The sequence below is a fragment of the Carettochelys insculpta genome, chromosome 2 (assembly GCF_033958435.1).
Source record: "Carettochelys insculpta isolate YL-2023 chromosome 2, ASM3395843v1, whole genome shotgun sequence".
Taxonomy (NCBI): Eukaryota; Metazoa; Chordata; order Testudines; family Carettochelyidae; genus Carettochelys; species Carettochelys insculpta.
Window position 1 is genome coordinate 186,477,685 of NC_134138.1, and position 23,489 is coordinate 186,501,173.

General features: G+C 45.0%; 1 protein-coding gene across 2 annotated transcripts in view; it reads left to right on the plus strand.

Moving 5' to 3' along the window:
* The first annotated feature begins 8,313 nt into the window (after positions 1 to 8,313).
* The window catches only part of MATCAP2 (microtubule associated tyrosine carboxypeptidase 2), a 31,875-nt gene continuing 16,699 nt past the window's right edge, over positions 8,314 to 23,489 (plus strand). The window contains exons 1-2 of one of the 2 annotated variants that reach the window (XM_074988099.1): positions 8,314 to 8,711; positions 20,598 to 21,313. In XM_074988099.1, coding sequence (XP_074844200.1) covers positions 8,684 to 8,711; positions 20,598 to 21,313 — 744 coding nt within the window. In that variant the 5' untranslated portion in view covers positions 8,314 to 8,683. The remainder of the gene's footprint in view (positions 8,712 to 20,597; positions 21,314 to 23,489) is intronic. The other variant, XM_074988100.1, reaches the window with a different exon arrangement.

The following is a 23,489-nucleotide window of genomic DNA, read 5'->3' on the forward strand; positions in this document are numbered from 1 at the left end:
TCACATTTTGGTAGCACTGTTTTGGGTAACGAGAAGAGTGGGGCTGCTTGGCCTTCTCTTCATAAAATAGTACCAAAGCCCTGCAGTCCTAGGGAGAGCCAGAGGAGCAGAGTCAATCAGAGTGGGGGACCGGTACGCCAATTTAGCCTTGTTCTCAAGCTTAAAGGGGGCCTCAAATTTAGACACTTTTTGGCATTTGACAAGTTTCACAATTGGTTTTTATGCGCCTCTCTCGATAATTAGTGTATTTTCACAGGAAAAGACTAAAAAAAATGTGTTAACTAAAAATATTCAAATTATGTCTTGCTTCTTTTTTGGTGCTCAGTCCCCTGTCCAAGGTTGGAACACCCCACAGTCTATCTCCCTCCCAGATCCTGCCTTCCCACCCACAGTCCAACCTTGAGCCCCCCTCCTGTCCCCAAACTCCTTCCTGAACCTTGTTCTTCACCCCAACTCACTGTCCCATGCATGCCCCCCCAAAAACTCACACCCCCAGCTGGATCCCACACAGTCCTCCCTCACCCCAACACACTGTCCCAGGCCTAAGCCTGCTCCTGCACCCAAACCCCCCCCTAGAGCCTGCCCCCAACCCCAAACCTTTCACCCCAAGCCCCACCTCAGAGCCAACACTTCTGTCTCCAACCCTCACCCTCTCCCTCTCCTGAATCCCCAACCTCCTGCTCCAGACCAGACCTCCTCACCTGCGTCTTGAACCTCTCATTTCTGGCCCCACCCTGGAGCCTAGGGGAATCGCTAAGACTTCCTGCCCCCCACCCTCAGGGCTGTGTGTGGCCTCCCTTGATTTTTTTTTCCCTGTGGTCAACGGCCCCGATAGAAAATAGTTTCCTCATTCTTGCTATTATGATAGATGGGGATGCTATAGTATGACTATACTGTGTGCTTATGTGTAGGGTAATATCCAGGAATGTAAAGAACTCTGCTTTCAAAAGTGGGTTAGAGAGGAGTACATATGGAGAGCAGGAAACAAAGCTTGAAAGTTGCACTGTCTTGGTTCTCTCTCTCCTTCTCACCTCATGCTTGAATACTGAATTTTTCCTCTTGCCACACCTGCATCTGAGACCCTGTGAAGGTGTGATTCCCACCAGGGAGAAGCCTCATTGAAAAGATCAGACAAACGAGACTGTGCTGCCTCCTCTTGAAGGACTCCACAGGATGCGTGAGGAGAGAGAACCCTGGCTAGGCCTGACAAAGGCCACTCCCTCCATGCAGATCCTGACCCTGGTGAATCCTTTCAGTAAATGAGACATTGCTGTTGATACTACCTTCCATAGACACTTGAGACAGTGGCCACTGAAGTTAGTGGAAAAGCTTCCTTAGCACAGGATCAAGTTTTAGGAAAGCACTGGGATCCAGGTGCAAAGGAAGCCTCAGGGGCACTTTATGATCATCTGTTACTAAGTACCTACCTCTTTTATAAATCTGAATGGTTAGAAGTAACCAAAATAGGAGCTGAACTATTGGTCTCCAAAAAATATAAAAAACCCTCAGCCAGTCTGCAGATGACACTAAGCTAGAGGGAGAGGTAAATACACTGGAGGGTAGAAATAGGATCCTAACCCTAACCCCTGCCCCAGTATAGAAAGGATGTGGATGTGCTGGAGCAGGTTCAGCAGATGGCAGCAAAAATGATAAAGGGGCTGCAGCACATGACCGATAAGGAGAGGCTGATTTAGCTTGCAGAAGAGAAGAGCGAGGGGTGATTTAATAAGCAGCCTTCAACTTTCTGAAAGGGGGGTTTACAGAAAATGGAGAGAAACTGTTCCCAGTGGTGATAGATGACAGAACAAGAAGCAATGGTCTGAAGTTACAGAAGGTGAGGTGTAGGTTGGATATTAGGAAAATCTATTTGACCAGGAGGGTGGTGAAGGATTGGAATGTGTTACCAAGGCCATGTCTACACTAGCCAAAAACTTTGAAATGGCCATGCAAATGGCCATTTCGAAGTTTACTAATGAAGCGCTGAAATACATATTCAATGACTCATTAGCATGCTTGCAGCTGTGGCACTTCGAAATTGATGCAGCTCACCGCCGCGTGGCTTGTCCAGATGGGGCTCCTTTTCAAAAGGACCCCGGCTACTTCGAAGTCCCCTTATTCCTATGAGCAGATGGGAATAAGGGAACTTCAAAGTAGCTGGGGTTCTTTCGAAAAGGAGCCCCATCTGGACAAGCCGCGTCAATTTTGAAGTGCCGCGACCTCCCGCATGGTAATGAGGCACTGAATATGTATTTCAGCGCTTCATTAGTAAACTTCGAAATGGCCATTTGCATGGCCACTTCGAAGTTTTTGGTTACTGTAGACGTAGCCCAAGAGAGGTGGTGGAATCTCCATCCCTAGAGGTTTTTAAGTCCTGGCTTGACAAGGTCCTGGCTAGGATGACTTAGTGGGGGTTGGTCCTGCTTGAAGCAGGGGGCTGGACTTGATGACTCCTGAGGTCCCTTCCATGACTAGAATTCTATGATCACCTGGTAAATCCATATGATAAATGAAAAGGACAGACAGGTTTGTTTTGGGCCCAAATCCTGAAAACTTAGTTCTAATTGATCAAAACTCTTAAAGCCTTCAGTGAGAGTTTTACCTGTGTACGGACTGAACAAAAACCAAGGCAGAACTTAAAGATTTGGTCCATAGTTGGTAAAACACAGTGAATGCCATGAAATGGGAAGGAATTCTTTAGTCACTTAAACCTGTGCAAATTGATTCAAGTCCCTGGATGAGACCCACTCCTCCAGGTGCAGGAAGGTGGAATTTTGTACTAACAATGGCTGCCCCATTCCAGGGATTCACAGTCAGGTTCAGGGCAGGAAGTGCTTCCAGTGTCGTCATCCCTCATGTTTCCAGCAGGAAAATGCATTCATTAACAGATCGTTCCCAGGCTGTGCCACCCACTTCAGATTATGCTGGCTGCTGGCGGTTCCTTGGCATACTCCAGTTTGCCCTTGTATTTGAGCTAATCCATGTCCTTCATCAGGTCTTAAGCTTTTAAAATCTTTTTTCACAATACCTGATTGCCTTAAAGGAGAAGTCCCAGTGAAACAGAGGATGGTTCACACAAGCACGACAATCTGGCCCTTTATAACAACATAGAGTATTCTCTGTTAATAGGGGGAACTTGAGAATCCAGCTGGAGTCAGACAGTGATGTCATAGAGACTTAAGTAGAAGGTTCTAGAAAAGGTGCAACAGAGGAGAGGATCATTCAGAGCCTCAGAAACTAGTTGCTAAACCCAGCTAATGGAAGATGACCCTTCCACCATGACAGCTCTGGGTTTGTGCAAAATAATGTGAACTTTTTACTTCAGCTACTGTGGGTCTGTACTAATCTTTCTGAATAGAATAGGATCTGATGGATGGAAGAAATTAGCTCAAACTCACAAACATAGCGAGTGCAACAAAACAAACAAGAGATCATTTAAAAAACAAAATAACGCAGCTTGTGCTTGGGCAGCGTAATTTTGGTACAGAGTAGGGAACCACAGAATGTCTTTTTTGATCCTCTGGATGATACACATACAGATGGTAATGCTCCTGTAAGGACACTTATCTACAGCAAGTAGGTCAAATATTTATGTTTCTGACCAAAGAGAAATTTATCTCTGAGATGAATGCAATGTTGAAGGGGAGATTTTAAATCTGGGGTTCCCATGCTAATTTTCATTCTCTCTCCTAATGGTGGGTGAATAGGTCGATACAATATTGGGATTTAGATTTGTTTATTTTTAGGGATCCTAAGATAGTTTTCCAGAGTATAAATATTTTCTGATCTCAAACCTCAGCCTCCATGCCTTCACCCCTAGAGCATAATACCTTCCCACCTTTCCTCACAATAACATCCATCATCCAAATAGTGCGAGATGCACTCCCACTTTATCTAGCCCTCTTTTCTGTAGCAGCAGGGAAGCCCTGCAGCCTTTTACCCCTCCACAAACTGTACTGAGAACATAAGTCTTTTTGCAGTGCTGTACCAGGTTCAGGCACATTTTTAAATGCACTAGATTCTTGTTATAACAACAAAAAGTGGCTTTTGCTCAGGTGCAGCGATGGTCCCAGCTTAAAAGACACTGCACAGAACACAGGACAGTGATGTTTTAATATTGGGCTAACTGCATTAAATTTGAATTTATCTTGTAGTGTAGATGCAGCATCAGTGCTACTTGGAAGGAGACCCAGGCACTTGACCGCATCCTCACTGCTGTTTGCTGTTGCTGCCAGGGAAAATACAAAAGCGTGAGTAGCCTCCCCACAGCCTTCCTTCTGTTACCACCAAGAAAACTGAATTCTCAGGGGGTCCTCCCCACCTCTGTTTTAGAGAAAACCATTGGGAACCTGTGGAGGCCTTTATTCTGCTCACACTGAGATGCCAGAATGCAAGAGCATGAATGTGAAAGAGATGAGGCATAAAGGAGAGGTATTCACCATGGAAAAGTGGACAAAAAGCAGCCCCCGCCCCAAAAAAAGGGGGAGGGCATCCAGGAGAGGCAAGCAGGAGAAGACGGACTGCAACTTCTTATGTTTTTCAAATGTTCTGGCTTCCAGTGATTTTGGGCTGTGACCCCAAGACATTCCTGAATTAAGCTACCACCAGTATCTTTGGATCACTGAACTAATTCAGGACTCTCCTTGCAACCCTAGCTTCACAGTAAACCAGAAAAATCAGGGAACTCTGAGTCTATACCAGTGCAAAGACAAAAAAGCAGTAAAGTAACACTTTAAAGACTAACAAAATAATTTATTAGGTGAGCTTTCATGGGACAGACCCACTTCTTCAGACCATAGCCAGACCAGAACAGACTCAATATTGAAGGTACAGAGAACCAAAAATAGTAATCAAAGGTGACAAATCAGAAAAAAATTATCAAGTTGAGCAAATCAGAGAGTGGAAGGGCAGGGGGGGTGGGGGAGTCAAGAATTAGATCAAGCCAAGTATGCAAAAGAGCCCTTATAATGACCCAGAAAATTCACATCCTGGTTCAAACCACATGTTAATGTGTTGAATTTGAATATAAAAGAGAGTTTCAGCAGCCTCTCTTTCCAAAGTAGTGTGAAAATTCTTCTTCAGTAAGACACAAACTCTTAAGTCATTAACAGAATGATGCACTCCATTAAAATGCTGGCTGACTGGTTTGTGGATCAGGAGTGTTTTTATGTCAGTTTTGTGCCCATTAACTCTTTGTCTAAGAGAGTTTGAAGTCTGTCCAATATACAAAGCACCTGGGCATTGTTGGCATATGATGGCATATATGATGTTAGTTGAGGAACATGAGAATGTGCCAGTGATTCTGTGACTAACCTGGTTAGCTCCAGTGATGGTATCTCCAGAATAGATATGTGGACAAAGCTGGCAGCGGGCTTTGTTGCAAGGAGAAGTCCCAGGAATGGTGTTCCTGTGGTATAGACTGTGGCTGTTAGTGAGAATCCTCATAAGGTTGGGAGGTTGTCTGTAGGAGAGAACAGGCCTGTCACCTAAGGCCTTCTGGAGTGTGGCAAACTGATTAAGGATAGGTTGTAGGTCTTTAATAATGCGTTGCAGTGGTTTAAGTTGGGGGCTGTAGGTAATGACGAGTGGTGTTCTGTTCTTGGCTTTTTTGGGCCTGTCTTGGGGCCTCCTATCTCCAATTTGCGAGGAATTCTTCTTACCACTTGCAGGATCAGTGTACTTCTCTCTGAATTGGACCTCACTCAAGGTCTATTATGATTATGAATAGCACTTAGATGACTACAGCCAGAGCTCATTATATCTCTTGAGAGTGGGACGGATTCTGCGCTGGGTACACGTTTGACTGGTGTCTCCTGAAACTGCACCCATGCCAGTGAAGACTGCTGCAATCAAGGGAATTCATTCTTGATGAAGTAGAGGCAGTGTCTGTTTCTCTGCTTCCCTAGGCCCTTAGGATTTTGCAGAGGAATGAGAGTGCTAAACTTCTGACAAGTTCTGCAGGAGCTCCACCAGCAAATGCCACATACGGCAGATATGCTAAATTAACATGTTACCCATGTGCCCTGGTGAACAACAATCCGGTCGTTATTCTCTTATTCTGATCATTTACATTGCTTGAGCAGATCTGCTTGTTTTTTATTATAAGTGCTAGGTATCATGTGATGGGATAACTGACTCATGGACAGACTAAGCTACAACTGATAGCTTGGTCCAGCTATGTCCAAATTATGTAAATTAATGTCCTATTATTTTTTATTTTTTACCTGTAGAAGTGTCTGTGGGTTCAGATACTCCAATGCTATCAAGATTCATTATAAACATACGCATCAAACTGCATTCCTTATAGGTTAAAGTACACTCAGATTTGATTTTAACAGAGTGCAAATCCTTCCCAGACCTAGTATTCACATTAAAAAGGATCTCAAGTCTGTTAGTTTTCCATTAAAGTGTGACTGTATTTCTGTACTAGCTCTCACATTAGTATAGATTCTGAAAATATCATGTAGCCCTCTTCAGAGAATGAATTTGATATTCCTGCTTTTGAATACGTAAGAAGCTGTGGTGATGATAAAGTAAGCAGAAAGCTATCTTTTTTAAAATCGTGACTGCTTGTATTGTGGTACAGTCTGAAGCCTAGTTTTTAAAATATTGCTTTTGTGTCCTACTGTTCTCCTTAGGTTCTTTGTTTATACCATGGGAGCTTCAAACCTTTAGATCTGCCTCAGTCAGGAAACTACTAAAACGGATTGGTGATGATATATTACTATCTAGATTCACGGTGTACAAACAGGAATAGAAAGATAAAAGTCTATCTGATCACCATTATGTGGGGAGAACCCAGTTACTCAGACATTGTGCTCTACACTTAAAGATATCTGTTAGGAGGATTCATGGAGATCAATGAAACATTTGCAGGTAAGACTCAGAATTAGATTTTAAATTGCTGAAGAGTTGGGGCTTGTGGAAATTACTCTTCAGTTACACCTAGTATAATCAGATGTCATAAGTTTATGTTGTTACCATCTATGAAAATGGCATTACGTAGCAGGTTGTATATTTTTATTAAAAGATTAATTCAAATACTGGGAGGTTGTATGTAATTGAAAAATGGTCACCAAAAGCGTTAAACTGCTTATAACATAGAAAATCAAAATGTACCATTGTACCAAATGTATTCCTACAGAGTCTGATGCAAAAATATTTATCTTGGTAATATTGTGAATTCTGAAAGAAAACAAAAACCTCCCAGAATAACAATGTGTTAGCTGAACAAAATAAATGTCAAGGTAGAGTAATCTAGTGTTTCTTAAAATTTTTAAGACCGTGGGACACCAAACAATAATATTTTTATGCAGAACACCTACGAAAATTTTCTTCAAAAATTGTTGTCAGACCAAACAAACAAACAGCAACATACACAGCGAGAACAAAATGAATTTAATCAGGTATCACAGCAATGAAGAAATAACATTGTATCTGGTTTTAATAACAGAAAATATATATCGTCATTGTATGATTTGAAAAGAGTCAGACGCTCGGAGAACGCCTGCAAGTTGTTCACAGAAAACCAGTGTTCTGTGGAACATAGTTTAAGAAACACTTGTGTAATCTACTTCTATTTGCCATTTAGTGGGTGTTTATAATTTGTATAGTTTACATGTCAAGGGGGGGGGGTGTAGGGCGGGGAGTGTTAGAAAAAGAAATGCAAACAGGCCGCTGTTCCATACAAGAGTCTCCCTCCTTTGCATTTCACCTGTGTCCCCCCAGCTCTCAGATGACACGTGCAGCAGCCTTTGCGTAAGTGGATTCAACTTGCAATAGAGTTGACACTGCTTATGCTAGGCTTCATTTTGGTCCCAAGAGGTTTCATAGTGGCATAAGCTGCATTCTGTGTGCACATGCCCCGGATGTGAACTGGCCCAGGTCACACTTCTGGAGCACTTATATCGCTTGTTTTCTAACCTCGTTATACCTGAGGTGTAACTTACACTCGCCTTTAGTCACTGCTGACTTGGGTCCGGTATGTGTATTTACATCGCTCAAACACAATCACAAGGGATCGAACTGAAAAAGTAAAAATAGGGACACTCGCCCAGCGCTGCCCACTTGAAATGGCATGAGGAGGTGTCAGCCACAGAGCACCGCGCCGAGCTCCACCCTGTGTCACACATGTACAGCAACAATGCAGGAAGCGCATTGCACGCCTGGGGTGGCAACACTTTTAGCTTCCTTCCCAGACTGCAAATCCCAGGAGGCTCCGCCTTGCTCCCGGCTGTGCGTAGGTCGGCTGAGCACCATTGCATGCCGGGACTTGTAGTCTCCGCCGGCAAGACCGCATTGCCTCTTTGCGCGGGGGCTGCTGCGTCTCGTCCCGTCCGTCTCGCCCCTCGTGCTGTGCCATGCCCAGGAAGGGTGGCGGGGGCCTGGGCAGCAGAAGCTACACAGCCGCTTTCCTGCTCTGCCCGAAGCAGGCAGTGGGGGAGGCAGCCGCTGCTGCTAGGTGTGGGTGGGGGACAGGCGGTACGTAACTCCCCTGCACCCTTCCCATTGCTGCAGCCACCTCAGCCCTTTCCTCTTCCACCCGCCTGTGTATAAACAAAGGGAGGGTACCATCACCACCCTGTAACTCACAGCTCTCCAGGCTGGGTCCTGGCAGAGGGGGCATCTTTAGGGTATTAGAATAGGGGAAGTAGACTACCTCTTACCCACACACATTGTAAGAGGAATGATGCTCGAATCCATCCGTGTCACTGGTGAGTATTAATTATTATTATTATTATTATTATTATTATTACCATCCTCATTATCATTAGTGCTTAGTCCTTGCTCTCGCATCATATTCCTGTAGTCTTCACCTGAATCAGAAGAACATCCTAAGCAGATAAACTGATACATACGATTTTTAGACTCTTCTCTCCCCCATTACATTATGCAGTTACTGATAATATGCAGTTTCCAAAGTGACTTCTTTCCCCTGTTGCTGTTGGCAGGCTGCATTGTTATAATGATTGTAATTGACAACTGTCACACTGGAATACAAGAGTAAAAATACCCAAAATGAAATATTAAATGGTATGTCATTGTGTTTATGAAGTGGGCTGCTGACATATATGCTTGAGCACAGCCTTGCAAAAAAAAAATCCTAGCAAATCAATTAAAATGATATCAAAACAGAAAAAGCCTATAAAACGGCAACCAAATAAAATACTAAATTATCTCATTTAATCTATAAACTCTTTGCCTTCCATGTATTTATTGCCAACATGTGTTGGTGCTTCACGCTAAATAGCTTAAATTTAACCAGCAAAATGAGAGAGCAAAAGAGGCAGTGTAAAATTCAAATAAATCATTAAATAGGAATGCTAATGATTTTGTTTATGAGGCATCCTTCGATCCTGAAAAGTTCCAGAATTAAAATGTAACTACAGCATTTTAATAAGAACACGAAAGAGAGTAACAAGATGCAAATAAAGCATGAAATAGTTGTAGTAAAAATACTGACAATTGTTTCACCAGTATTCGGCACTCCTTTTCTATTAATATTCTCAGAGAACTGTGCAGTTACCATATAACACCAATAATAAGAGAAAGCAGTATAGACTATAAATCAACTACTACTATAAAATACATTCATCATATTGGAAGACGCATATGTATTTTATATAATTACTTTTAAACCCCTGCGGTATCCCATTAACTTCCTGTAATTTGAAACTTGTTTTTCTTTCTGCAATTTCTTTGTTAAAAGAGAGTCATTTTGTACATCATTTCTTGAAGTGCTTCTGGCAGGGCAGCATATCACTGAGAAACCACCCATGACAGAGTTGATTTAAGTTACTGCACTGTCACAAGACATTATTATGATGTGGTTATTACGACTGATTTTAATCAGCATTAGCCTGAGTAGCTTTCCAGGACTTTAAATGTGTATGGCTTCAGATTGGTCACAGCTCTGTCAGTTGAATGATGGTTGAACATGTCAGTATTTGGTGATGTTAAAGGAATAAAAATAAGGATCAGAGGGGAGAAGAGATGAAGTCTCCCCTAGAAGTGTGCAGTAGTAATAACCTTAAATTATAATTAATTATGGTTTACATGAAGTTGTTTAAGGGACTTTGATTTTTTTTTCCCAGAGGGCTTTTTTTTTTTTTTTTTTTTTTTTATGGTATGGTTGCAGTTGCTAGGTATTGTGCACTAGCATCAAGTGAAAAATGTGTATGGATATTATGTAGTTTTAGAGAGGTTAGGAGGGCTGCCCAGGGGTTTGCGACAGATGCTCTACTTTGTTTTCTGTTGGGTAACTTGAAGTAAATAAAATTAAGTCAAGAAATTCACAATTTTACTTCTGAGAACAGTTGTAACTTGCTCTTCTTGTACGTAGGCAGGAGGGCATACAAGTTGACAATATGGCAGTCAATACAGCGAGGTGTCAGCTCTTCACCTACTGGAGTCCTTGGAATCTCAATTTTTTGTATTAGCCTGTATTAAATACACAACTGTTAACTAATATTTATTGAAACCTCTTGTGGATTCTGTTTAATAGCACTTGGTTTCTTAGACGAATACATTTTTGATTGTATAAAGCCATTCATTAGTAGGCTGCAGTTGGATATAAAACAATGCTTCACCATAATGCTTCACCACACAGCCCTACAACATGTGACTATACCTCAGCAACCATCTTTCCTCTCTATGTTGCATATACTGGTTTGTTTTTATATGGTTTCATAGAGAGGAAGACAAGTTCCTGTAACTTTGGACTACATAAACCATACCAATGAATGGATTGTCATATATAATTTTACTTTGTTGATGCAGCAAGAATCTCTGTTTTATTTTGCACTGTTTCCTGCATTTTACTTCTGTTACACTTTTAACATTTCTTAGAAATGTGCATGTGTGTCACATGCTAGTTGAATTTCAAGGAATCACTTACATTTTAGCCATACATGGAGATGCACACATCTCATTGAACTGTAAGGGACCTCGGGAGGTCACCGAGTCCACTCCCCTCCCCTCTTGGCAGGACCAAGCACCATCCCCCACTCTTTTATTGGTTTTTTTTTAAATCTGTTTGCCTCAGATACCTAAATGGGCCCCTTAAGGCCATAGAAAAACCCTTCTCTGTTCCAACACTGTTTTGGATAGGCTCATGGCAAAGGTGCCAGTTTTCTGCTGTTAGCTGGAATTTAATTGTTTTTGAGGTGGTCTATAAAATGTCCACTTCCAGTTCTGCATGCTCAACAAAAACTGTGCACCCAAACTTTTGTGCAAGATTTCCTATGATCCAGCACTCAGATTGGCACTCCCACATATAGGTAGAGCCTTGTGCCAGTATAAATGTCTACCCATAGATACAGCTATCCATGGATAGACAGGGATAGCTGATCAGCAGAGCTCTACTCCCAAGAGACACTGTGGCCAATGGAGCGGAGCTTGGTCCTGGTGCTCCTGAGCTCTACATCAGGGCCACCGACCTGGCCATACCCATGATAAGGTCTGGATTAGATGTTCAACCTGTACTTTGGCAGTGGCGGTGTCTGGCGCTCCAGTCTCTTTGAACTCCTGTGGCAGTGCAGCTTCAGCTGCAATGGATGGAGGGCACAACACTGCGGTCTGGGTGGTGCTGAGGGCCAAATGTCCGAGGCCCTGCCCCTTCCACCTTTAGCCTCACCCCTTCTGGGGCATAGAGCTGGGCCCTCCTCTCATCTCATAGAGCTGGGCCCTCCTCTCATCTTGCCCCAGGGTGGCTGTTGGAGCTGTTGCTCTCCATATGGGGACTAAGTTGAGGTCACTTGGAAAACTTGTCCTTAAACAGCATCCACCTTCCTTAAAGACAAAGAGCCTCATGCTATTTGATGTAATATATGCCTGAAGTTAGTTTTCCATGTCTTTCTCCTTTCACTCTCGCCCAAGAAAGAGATGAGCACAATCCTTTTCTTATTATTGCCAAAAGCACCTTTCCTTATGTAACCAATGACTGTATGCTAGTATGGCTCATGAACTTTAGTCTACTGGACAGTGTCCTGACTGCATCCTATTCTGTGGGACTGATACTTGAGGTTGTTTCCTTTGTGCTGGGAATTGTAATTTGGCATACCACTACAGTTTTTGCTAAAGCAAAATAAGTTAGATAAACAGTCTCTCTTGCGTTGATTTAACTGATTTTATTAACTTGAACTATAATGCCTTATGGCCATCTCTGTGCCTAGTGTAAAGGAAGCCTCTCAAATTGACCATAAAGCACAACTAATCTTATATAATATCTACTCATCAAACCAGAGAAAAATGATCTAATACAGCAGAACTTCAGAGTTAAAAATGGCTTGGGAAAGGAGGTTGTTCATAACTCTGAAATGTTCATAACTCTGAAAAAAACATTACAGTTATTCTTTCAAAAGTTTACAATTGACCATTGAGCTCATCCAGCTTTGAAACTTTAATATGGAGAATTAAAAAAGCTGTTTTAAACACCTTAGTTTAAATGATACAAGCTGAGAAACAGATGCATTGCCTTGTCAATATTTTTTTAAATTTTTCCCTTTTTTATTTTTAGTGGTTTATATTTAATAAAATCCTCTACTTTTTTTTTTCTTTTGGTCTCTGCTGCTGCCTGATTGCATACATCCAGTTCCAAATGAGGTGAATTGGTCAGTTTATAATGTTGGTGTTTATAACTCTGAAGTTTTAGTGTAGGTTTAACTTCATCCTTTGAGTGTTGGAAGGATGCTTCAAGACTGTGTGTGGTGTTTCTTTCCCCATTTCTAGATGTTGTGCATGAATGTACAATATATACAAAGATACAAAGAATTGGGTGTTCCTCATCCCCCCTCGCCACAACTTGGGAGAGTACAGCTCCCACTCTGACGTCCAAGGCATCAGTCTGCAGCAAGAACTCCTTCGAGAAGTCGGGGCTGTACAGGACCGGTTCTTGGCAGAGCTGGGCCTTTAGGGTTTGGAAAGCTTCCTCACAAGCTGGAGTCCATGGGATGCAGTTTGGACTCTCTTTTTTGAGCCGGTCGGTAAGAGGGGCAGCGATGGAGGAGAAGCCTGCGATGAAGTGGTGGCAATACCCTGCTAATCCCAGGAACTGGCCTACCTGTTTTTTTGAGGATGGAGGGGCGTACCGCTGGAGGGCTTGGACCTTCCCCACTAGGGGGTGTACCGTGTCCTTCCCCAAGGTGTAACCTAAGTAGGTGGTCTCATCCCTTCTGAGGCAGCATTTTGTCGGGTTCACTGTCAGGCCTGCTTCCTGGAGGGACTGCAATATGGCAGCCACATGTTGTAGGTGGGTCTGCCAATCATGGCTATAGATCACTATATCGCCCAAATACTCTGCAGTGTATTGGCTATGGGGATGTAGAATCTGGTCCATTAGTTGCTGGAATGTAACTGGAGCACCATGCAGCCTGAAGAGCATGAGCTGGAATTGGAAGAGTCCAAAGGGAGTGGAGAAAGCTGTCTTCACCTTGGATTCAGGTGCGAGGGGGATTTGCCAATAGCCCTTTGTTAATTCGAGGGTAGTGATGTACTCTGCTTCTGAAAGTTGATCGAGCAGCTTGTCTACCCAGGGCATTGAGTAGGCATTGAATTTGGACACGGCCTTCAACTTCCAGAAGTCGATGCAAAACCAGGTGCTTCCATATGGCTTGGGGACTAGGACTACTGGGCTTTTCCATTCACTGAAAGACTCGTCGATTACTCCCACTGTTAGCATCAACTGCAGTTCTTGCTTCACCGCCTCCCTCAGCTTCTGGGGAGGGGCTGGGAGTTCTCCTAGACCTTAACCTCGGGTTCGGTCTGGATATGGTGGACAGCCAGGTGAGTTTGACCGGGTTTTGCTGAGAAGACTGAGGGGAAGTTGGCAACTAACTCCTGGGCCTGAAGCCTCTGTTCTGGGATAAGGTTAGGCCCAATCTGGACCTCCCCTGGGTTTGCTACCTCTTCTGGCTGGGGCCCCATTTCTGGGTCTGGTGAGTAGGGGGTGATTAGTAACCCTTCCTGGGCCTTCCAGGGTTTTAAGAGATTTACGTGGTAGATCTGTCACCTCTTACACCTACCCAGCTGGTCCACCTCATAATTCACTAGGCTCACTCACTGAACAGTCTCATTAGGCCCCTGCCAGTGGGCGAGGAGTTTGGAGTCTTTACTTGGTAGTAGCAGTAGCACTTGATGCCCTAGTTAAAGCTCACCGAGTCTTGCTTGTTTGTTATAAGCTGCCTACTGGGCCTGCTGTGCTTGGAGGAGGTTCTCTTGGGCAAATGTACCTAGAGTTTCAAGCCTCTCTCGTAAGTTGAGCACATACTGCACCACGTTACTGCTTTGGGAGGGCTGTTCCTCACACATCTCCCTTAACAGGTCTAGGATCCCCTGCGGCTGCCTTCCAAACAGGAGTTCAAAGGGTGAAAACCCTGTGGAGGCCTGGGGCACTTCCCAAACTGCAAACATGAGGGCTGGGAGGAGCTGGTCCCAGTGACGTGCATCCGTCAGCACAAACTTGCCGGGCACGGTCTTCAAAGTCTGATTGAAGCGCTCTCTTAGTCCATTGGTTTGGGAGTGGTAGACGGACGTCTAGAGTATCTTGATTTTCAACAGCCGATAAAGTTGTTGCACTGTTTGGGACATAAAGTTTGTCCCTTGATCCATTAGGATCTCCCAACGGACCCTGACATGGGTGAAGATATTCATGAGCTCAGTTGCCACCCTCTTGGCATTCATGGAGTGGAGTGGCACAGCTTCTGGGTACTGGGTTGCATTATCAACAACAACGAGGATAACCCAGTACCCAGCTGCACTCTTCTCCAGGGGGTGACTATATCGATGCCAGTCCACTCAAAGGGTATAGTCATGAGTGGGAGGGGAACTAACAGGGCCTTCTCCATGGACAGGGGTGCTGTGAGCTGGCACTCTGGGAGGGGGCAGAGAAGTCTGCAACCTCTCTGTAGATCCTGGGCCAAAAGAAGCAGGCCAGGATCCTAGCCAATGTCTCATCTCTTTCCAGGTGGGGAAAGAGGGATGGCATGGGCGAGCTGCATGACCTCTCTCCGGTATGGTTGGGGAAGCAGGAGCTGATGGTACACTTCTGCCCTCTGTGGGTCCTTCTCTATGTGGTAGAGAGTCTCCCTGGATTTCAAAATGAGGTAACTGTCCTGCTGGATAGGGTCCAGTGGTCTCCCCATTTACTACCGTCACCTGATCATATGCTCGGCTCAGCATCTCAGTCACCTGCTGCTCCCCCACAAAGTCCAAGGGTCGTGTGAGGACTTCGGATTTGGTCAGTGGGGGCAGCTCCATCTCCAGCTGATGGGGACCCGGGCCCACCTGGGCCAGTTCTGCCCCCTAGGAAGTCTCTTCCCCTGGGTCCACCACTTCCCTTACTCCAGCAAGAGTTGTGGTCCCCACCTTCACAATGCTTAATGGCTGGGGTTGCTGTTCCCTAACTGAAGGCTTCCTAAGTCCTGATAATAGCCCTCAAAAGTGTCCCCAGTCTCTACCCAGTATCACCTGATAGGCAAGGGCTGGGGTCAGGCTGACTATCAATGGTTCTTCGTGCCTTCCCACTCCTGGGGTTACCCGGGTGCAACGATAGGCCTTCACATCCCCATGGACACACTGCAGCCTGATGGTGCGTTGCGGGGACCCTAAGTCAGGCACGAGTGTTTGCCAAACCAGGGTCTGGGTGCACGCTGAATCAGTCAGCCCAGTTGCATGTGTCCCATTGATGTAAACGGAGATGGTCAGCTTGGCAGGGCCTTGGGGGTGCACCCGTGTTTAGGGGGCCCATAGCTTCCCAAAGTTGCATTCCATGTATGGGCAAGTCTTGGGACCAGCGCCCAGTGACCCCTGCATGTGAAGCAAGTGTCCTGTTCCGGGGTGGCCTTCAGGGGTTCTCCTTGAGGGGCTGGGGTGGGGATGGACATGGAACAGCATCTCCAGGCTGGGGCATGAGTTGAGTCTCTTCTACCTTGTTTGAGGGGTGGCTGGGTTCCCTATGGAGGAGCCGGTGGGCTGGTCCGAGACCCAGGGGGTTGAAGCCCGGGTTAGCCTGGTAGCCCTGAGTCTTTTGGGGCCCAGTGAGGGGTGGCAAGTGCCGCGGCCTACCCCGGGCTTGCGACTCTTGGCCCCCCTCCGTCACTTGTGCCAGGGTGCCTCTGGCTGACCTGGGGCTGAGAGACGGAGTCATTCCAGGGGACTTGGCTGCTAGATAATTCTGTTTCAACTGGATGGCTGCAGTCATATTTTCTGGGTGGTTCTTCATCACCTGTTCCCTTCCCCCAGAACAGGTTCAAGCACGATCTGCTCGACTACCTGCACCCCGGACTTTGTTTCGGGCTCCAGCCATCTTCAGCAAGCACCCTGCAGCTTCTGGGTGAGAAGGTGGGGTCAGGGTCCGGGGGGAGCCATACTTCCTCATGGAAGTGCTGGCAGAAAGTCACTTCAGAGATATCCAGGGTCTGCAGGATTGCTGCCTTGATCTGGGCATAGTCCTGAGCAGCTACAGTGTCCAGTGCCCAATATGCAGTCTGGGTGACACCTGTCAAGTAAGGTGCCAAGATGGCTGCCCACTGCCCTCGGGCCCACTGGGCAACAGTGGCCACCCACTCAAACATCTCCAGGAATGCCTCTGGATCATCCTCGGGGCCTATCTTTGCAAGCTTGATTGGTGCCGGTGCTGGCAGCTCATCCGGGGTTCGGGGTTGCAGCAGGGAAGTCACCTGCTGCATCAGCCATTGCTGGTGGGTTGCTAATTGCCCAGTTAGCTGCTGCTGCTGCTGAGCCATCTGTTGGAGTAGCCGTTGTTGCTGCTGCTGCTGCTGCTGCTGGCTGGCCTGTTGCTCCACCATCCACTTCAGCAAGGGCTCCATTGCTTCAGTGATTCGCACTTGCTGGGTCTATGGCTGTCACAGTAGGATGGCCCTTCCACAGGGATGGGCAAAGCCCACATTCTCCACCACATGTGAGTGGTTTGGCCCCCTTGCCGGGGACTGGGGTGTGGGTCTTCAGCCCCACCCAAGAGGCTAATGCATATATTTGGGGCATGGCCCCAAGAATCTAGTTTCCCTCTGGCAGGAGAAGGGTTCCCTGGGAGGGGTTCCCTCACTTTGTGCCTGTGGGAGGGTCCTGAGGCTCTGCCCTCTGGTGGCCGACCAGGTGGCAGCTCTGGCTTTGGCCGTACTGCTTCAGCCAGCTCCTGCCTCTTAGCTGGTCAGTCCCAAACTGGGCTGGCTTCCCTCCCTTTATACTCCTCCAGGCCTGACACTGGCTGCAGGTGAACCGGGGTGAGGCTGATTGTGCAAACAGGCCCTGTTTAACCCCTGTCCTGCCTGGCCTTCCTCTCACACTTTTACACCATATTATGTTGATCTGTTTACTGCTTGTTCCAGCAGCTCCCTTAGCACTGAAGAATGTGAGTTCGTATAGTGTGAAATTTGAAAATGAGTTAAGAAAACATGAAAATGCTCTTACTTATGTGATGGGTTTTTTTGTTCAATTTGTTCTTAAATCCAAGTCTAATTTTACTACGAAAACAAAGCTGGAATTAAATTAAATTATTGATTCAGTTACTTCTGAGAGATTTAATGATTCTTTTGTTAATGCTCTATTCAGAGTATAATTATTGTATATACAGTTAATTACCGTTTGGTTATGCCTAATGGTGGTGCACATCCTGAGGGCTTTACTAAGTTTAACTTTGTGCATGCTCAGGGCCCATATCTTCTGTTCTGTGGATCCTTGTCATAGAGACACTGTAATGGGGTCGATTCACCTCCACAGCACTTCCTGCTGGACACTCACATCAGGAATTGGCTGAGTTTTTTTGGAGTCCACTGCTTTGTGGCCAGCCTCTTACCCATTATCACTCTGCTCCACTGTCTGCGCCCTCTAGCTTGGGCCCTGCTTTGCTCCTGGGACTACAACAACCTCTTCATGGCATACCACTCCATTCTGGCCCCTATGGGGTGTATTAGCAGTCCTCAATCTCAAACATGCCATTGTGGCAAACTGCAGCCCCAAAATCTATCCCCTTGCCTTGGGTGCAAGCTGCAGTCTGTATAGGCCATGTTTCAGTGTGGCTAGTTGTGGTGCAAGGGGGGACCCAGGCTCACCAATTACTCTAGGTCCCATCCCAGGCACCCTCTGGTGTTTGCCTTGTCCTTCCCTCCTTCATTTCCCTTGACTGCTTCTGTTCCCTGGGTCACTTCCCCTTCACTCTTGAACCTTCTTGGCCCTCGTTTCAAGACCTACAGCCTAGCAAGTATCAGGCTGGAGGTTCTCTCCAGCTCCCCTTAACCTATCCAGCCTTTCTCTATCTAAGTGCCCCTGGCTCCCTCCCATAGGAACCCCGCTCCTTCTCTCTGGCTGGGCAGGATGAGCGTGAGCTCATCTCAGCTCTGCTGACTTTTATAGGGCCCACCCTAGCCCTGATTGTCTGACTGCTCCTTACTCTGATTGGTCTGGCTTGCTTGTAACCCTCTCCATTTTGGAGTGGGCTTCAGCATTACTGTCACAACCCTCCTCCATGCTTCATGAAAATTGGCTTATTAATATGTGTAACTCAAAGATTCCTTATGCAAAACAGATCATGTAACATATTCTTAAAGTTACAATCTGCTGAATCTGTATATCCTATTTTTGTGGATGTATAATTCTCATATGTGAAGTTAGAAATATGACATCTGAATCTGGTTTTAATTCTAAATGTGCTCATGACGGCCATTAGTGATCCTTTAGGAACTTAATGGCTCAGTACTCAAAGCAATGACCCATGAATGGCTTTATTTTTCCTGTAAACCCAAACTGTGGTTTGTCATAGAAAGATATATGATTATGCCACCTTGTATTGGAACCCTCCTTGAATCTTGTATTTTACAATGGGGATGAGGAGAGTGAACAAAATATTCCCAGCCTGGGGGAAAATCTATTTAAGGAATGGAAAGCAGTCAGGTGTTTGCTTTCAGATGGCTTTTGAAATTGCCTTTCCACCTGAAATGGATACATATGACAAAACCTCAAAATAAAGAACTGTAACAAAAAGGTGAAGGCAAATCTGCTGGGCCCAGGTGAGAAAAAGATCAACTCTGGCCTGAAATAAAAACAACTCTTTAGGGGGAAAAATGCATGTGACAAGTTTCTTGGTATAATAGACTCAGAGGGATAGCTGTGTTCTTCTGTAGGTCTAGGACTGCTTGTTATTAGTATGACAGAATTAGCTGTAATCTTTTATTTTAACTGAGTAACATGTTTGGGTCTGTCTGTTTCCATTTGCAAATACTTAAATCCTACTTTTTATACTTAATAAAAAAACTTTTGTTTATTATCAAGCTCAGTGTAAGTAATTGTTACCTGGGGCAGGAAGGCAGGAGAGAGCAACCACGCAGCAGATCTCCTTTTCATGGTTAAAGTGGGTGAACATCTATATGTGTTAAGTGTACAAAACTTTTACACAGGGAAAGATGGATTTATTTGGGGATTTGGTCTGCTTTTGGGTTGGTTTGCTCGGTGCTATCTTACAGCTAAGTCCTGTCAGTGCTGAGCTGGTTCAATATCTGCCTTGTTCTGCAGTGGGAGTGGTAAACCCAACTCTGTGCATTGGCTCCAGGAGACCAGAGCTTCTGGCCCAGCAAAACAGGGTGGTGGTGCACTCTAGAGGGCAGGAAGGTGGGCATAGATAGAATATCCATTAACAAATTTTCACTCTTAGTGACAAAGAGGCTGGCAGATTCTCAAAGCACCAGTTGCCTGGGCTTTTCATCCATCCAGCCTGGGACCATCACTTCCCATATTTCAGTCCTTTGCCCTTCAGATGGTTCCAGGTGCCTCTCCCTACTGCTTGATTCCTTTTCCACCACATCAGGAAAAGGCTCCGGTAGTGCCCTAAAGCAAGGAAGGGCTTCAGCAGTGGTCAATTAGTGGAATATTAATGTAGATAGGAGAGGCACTGCTAGAACACACAGAGATACGGAAAAGATATATACCCTAATGTTCTTGTGTGTCTTTATTCTATTCACCTAAGTCATGCTTCACTGTCTGTGCTGCTATCTGTTCCCAGGCTAGCAGAGTGCATGTTCTCTTCAAGCTGCCCTAAGTGTATGCATAGTCGAAGTGGAGTGTTTCTGAGGCAAGACTCCATTTTTTGGTGAGATGCACCTACACACCACTCCTTTCTCCTGGTATAATTCAAGGATCACCAGATTTTTAAACAGCAATTACTTTAGAAAAGCATCTTTAGAGATAATCATAATTGGTTCAAACTAAACCCAAGTAGAAAAGCTAATTACATAAAATAACTATTCAACTGTGAATACACATACATGGTGCCTGAATTTAAACAAAGTAGTGGCTGAGATATGTACCGAGTTTGCACACCCATATTAGGCAACTACATATGGAGATGAGCATAACTGATTGTGCAAATTAGGCCTGAAATTCCACACCTAGTGTGTTTAACAATATATATAAACACACACAGAGAAATGCCTGTTTCGTTATAGCTTAAAATCAAGATTATCTGATGATAGCTTCAGTTATGTAAAATTCTTTTGCATTCATGTTTGATATTTCCTTCTTTTCATTCTGTTAGGTCTTAAAAATTATATACTGTTTATTGTGTCATTACAGAACAATCAGATTTGTTTTAGCTTTTTGTTTACTTCTCTTTTATTCAGAAAAACTTCACTGGCCTGAACAAGAGCTCTCTAAAAAGTCAGTCTTAAGTCCAGAAGAAGATAACTTGATCATTAAGAATGAAACCAATCTACAGCACCTGTCCTCTGGAATACTTAAAGATATTTTCACAACAGGAACCAGTAGCTACAATGTCCTTCTGCAAAGCAAAGAGGAGAAAAAACACCACTCTCAAAAGCTGCCATCTGCCTACCACAAGAGACACAGAAAGTCTACCAAGTCTTTGATTACCTCCCGAAGCAGCGAGCACCGCAAGATCAAAGTCCCACTGCCTTTACTCAGCAATAGCTGGTATTGCCCGAACAGGCAGACATCCATCTTTATTGCTAGTCCAGAGTCTAGCGGTGTAAAGTTTACACACAGTATTTCCATTGCAGGGAACAGCATAGGACTGCCACCTCAACCCAAAAGCAAGGCTAAGAGGCACTATTTTTCTAGTGTAACAAAGCCAAAGCAGCCTCAGTTGTCAAAAAGCAATCGTAAAGAAGTAGATGTCTCTGGCCGAAAACTCTGTATACTAACTGCCATCAAGCCTTCCAATGTGGAAAAAGAGAAGATTAAGTTCTTCAAGTCTGATTTTACTTATAATCCTCAGTTTGAATATGCAAATCCTGCACTGCCAAATGTGTTAGCAAAGCACAGTCAAGCATCCAACAAGTTTCTTAAACAGGTATAGTTATTTTTAAACACGTTCCTTGTTCATTCCTCGTTGTAGTACCTTTTCCCACCCATAAAGATAGGATTTGCCTTTGCTGGCTGAGGTTAGATCATTCTTCATTATCTCCTAACAAGTTACATTAAAATAGAGTTTGAAGGAATGGCAGCTGATAGGATATAAGCTATGTGGGGCATTAGTATTACAGGTTGGAACTCCTAAATCGGGCACTCTCTGGTCTGGCCACATCCCTCATACTGCAGGACCAGGGCCATCAGTGCATCAGAGATCTAGGCAGGAGGGTGCAGCCTACGTTCTCTGGCACCCCTGTGGCGGTGCTGCAGCGGAGCCCACGTCCTTCCCAGCAACCTGCATGGGGTGGCAGGCACGCAGGGTTGGGGCTGGCATCTGCTAGAACCCCCACAGGGTTGGGGGCAGCTCTCTGCGGCTTTCCCCCAGCAGCCCCATGGGGCTGGGGACAGAGCAAGAACTGGCTTTCCTCCACAACCCCATGAGGCCAGGCCGGAGCCAGCTCTCCCATGGGGCCGGAGTCGGCTTTTCCACACAGCTGTGTAGGGCCAGGGAGTAGCTGCGCAGGGCTGGAGCTGCATCCCCAGCGTGGACTGAAGCCAGAAGCCTAGTCCGGAAGGTAGAGGAGCAGCCCAGTGGCAGGGAGGTGGTGGCTTGGGGGCCATGGCAGGGAACTTTCTCTGGTCCAGCAAATTATCATGTCTGGGACTGGTGAGGTGGGACCTGTACTGAATGCACGTGTGTTACAGCAGCCTGTTTACTTTGAATGTGGTTTGATTTTAAAGCGCCTAAAACACATTATCATAATCTGCAAGGCTTTGTCCACAGGAAGTTAATTACTAGGGCTGTGGCCACACTTGGCCAAAACTTCAAAATGCAAATGGACATTTTGAAGATTAGCATTGGAATGCTTCCGGCTGTGGTGCTTCGAAAGTGCCACTTTTGAATGCGCACAGCTCTACACGGCTACACAGGGGTCCTTTTCGAAAGGACCCCGCACATTTTGAAATCCCCTTATTCCCCTCTGCTGAGACGAATAAGGGGATTTTGAAATGTGCAGGGTCCTTTCGAAAAGGACTCCTAACTAGCCGCGCAGAGCTGCGAGCTTTCGAAAGCGGCACTTTCAAACCGTCGCGGCAGGAAGCGTCCTGATGCTAATGAGGCGCTGAATATTCAAGTGTGGCCACAGCCTAGAAGTCTTTCTCGTTTTCTTAGTCTAGCCCCCCTCTGCAGTCAAGGTTTTACTATAACATTTTGTGCCTCTAAACCCATTTAAAGCATGATCAGGGCCATATGGTAGTTACATGGAATCTAATCTAGGAAAAATACACCCCAAACCCCTGTTTTATTCAGTGTATAAATTTCCAATGGGGGAGTGGGGTGGGAAAGAGGCTAAAATATTGGCCAGTCCTCTTGATGACACAAGGATTTATGGAGCAATCATATATTCATTATTGCTTGCCTTAAGGTCATTATTATTGGATAAACGTGTTGATTGTGTTTGATTTAAATAGCTTTGGAAGGATTTTCACGTCATTGTGCTCAGTCAGGTGGCAAATCAGTGCCTGTGCCCTTGACTGTGATAGAAATTCTGTTCCAGGGACAGGTAAAGCCACATACGTGATTTTTCTTGTGGTCCGTGGTCTAATTTCCGTGTGGGTTGTTAGGCCGATGTTTGACAACTAATCTGCAGAATTTTCCATTTGTTTTGGTAATGTGGCTTCCCACCTATGAATTCTCAGACTCAAATATTTTTAACTTTAAACTAGTTTAATTATAAACAAAATAAGACAGAGTCAGTGTTTATCTTCCCAGTTTCAGAAGTGAGCCTTTTTTTCACTAGTGCTTTTTTTGGTGAGGTCCTTTACTAAGCTAGGAAATGAAGGGTGTTTGGAAGAAAGTGTTTCACACAGAATTGTGTATTTTAAATGTTGCCCTGGTTACAAGCCCTGTTATTTTGTAGTAGGTTTTGGTTTTGTGAGCATGGCTAGGCAAATTATTTCACTTCAAAGTAACAAAAAGCTCAGTGCAAAAATTTAAAAGAAAAAATGAAGTATCTGTGATTCTAACATCTGATTGAGGAAGCAGCTTATGGTCTGCACTTTTAGAACCACTTGAGCGTCCAGGGATCAATTTTTATTGATTCACATGCCTATCTGAT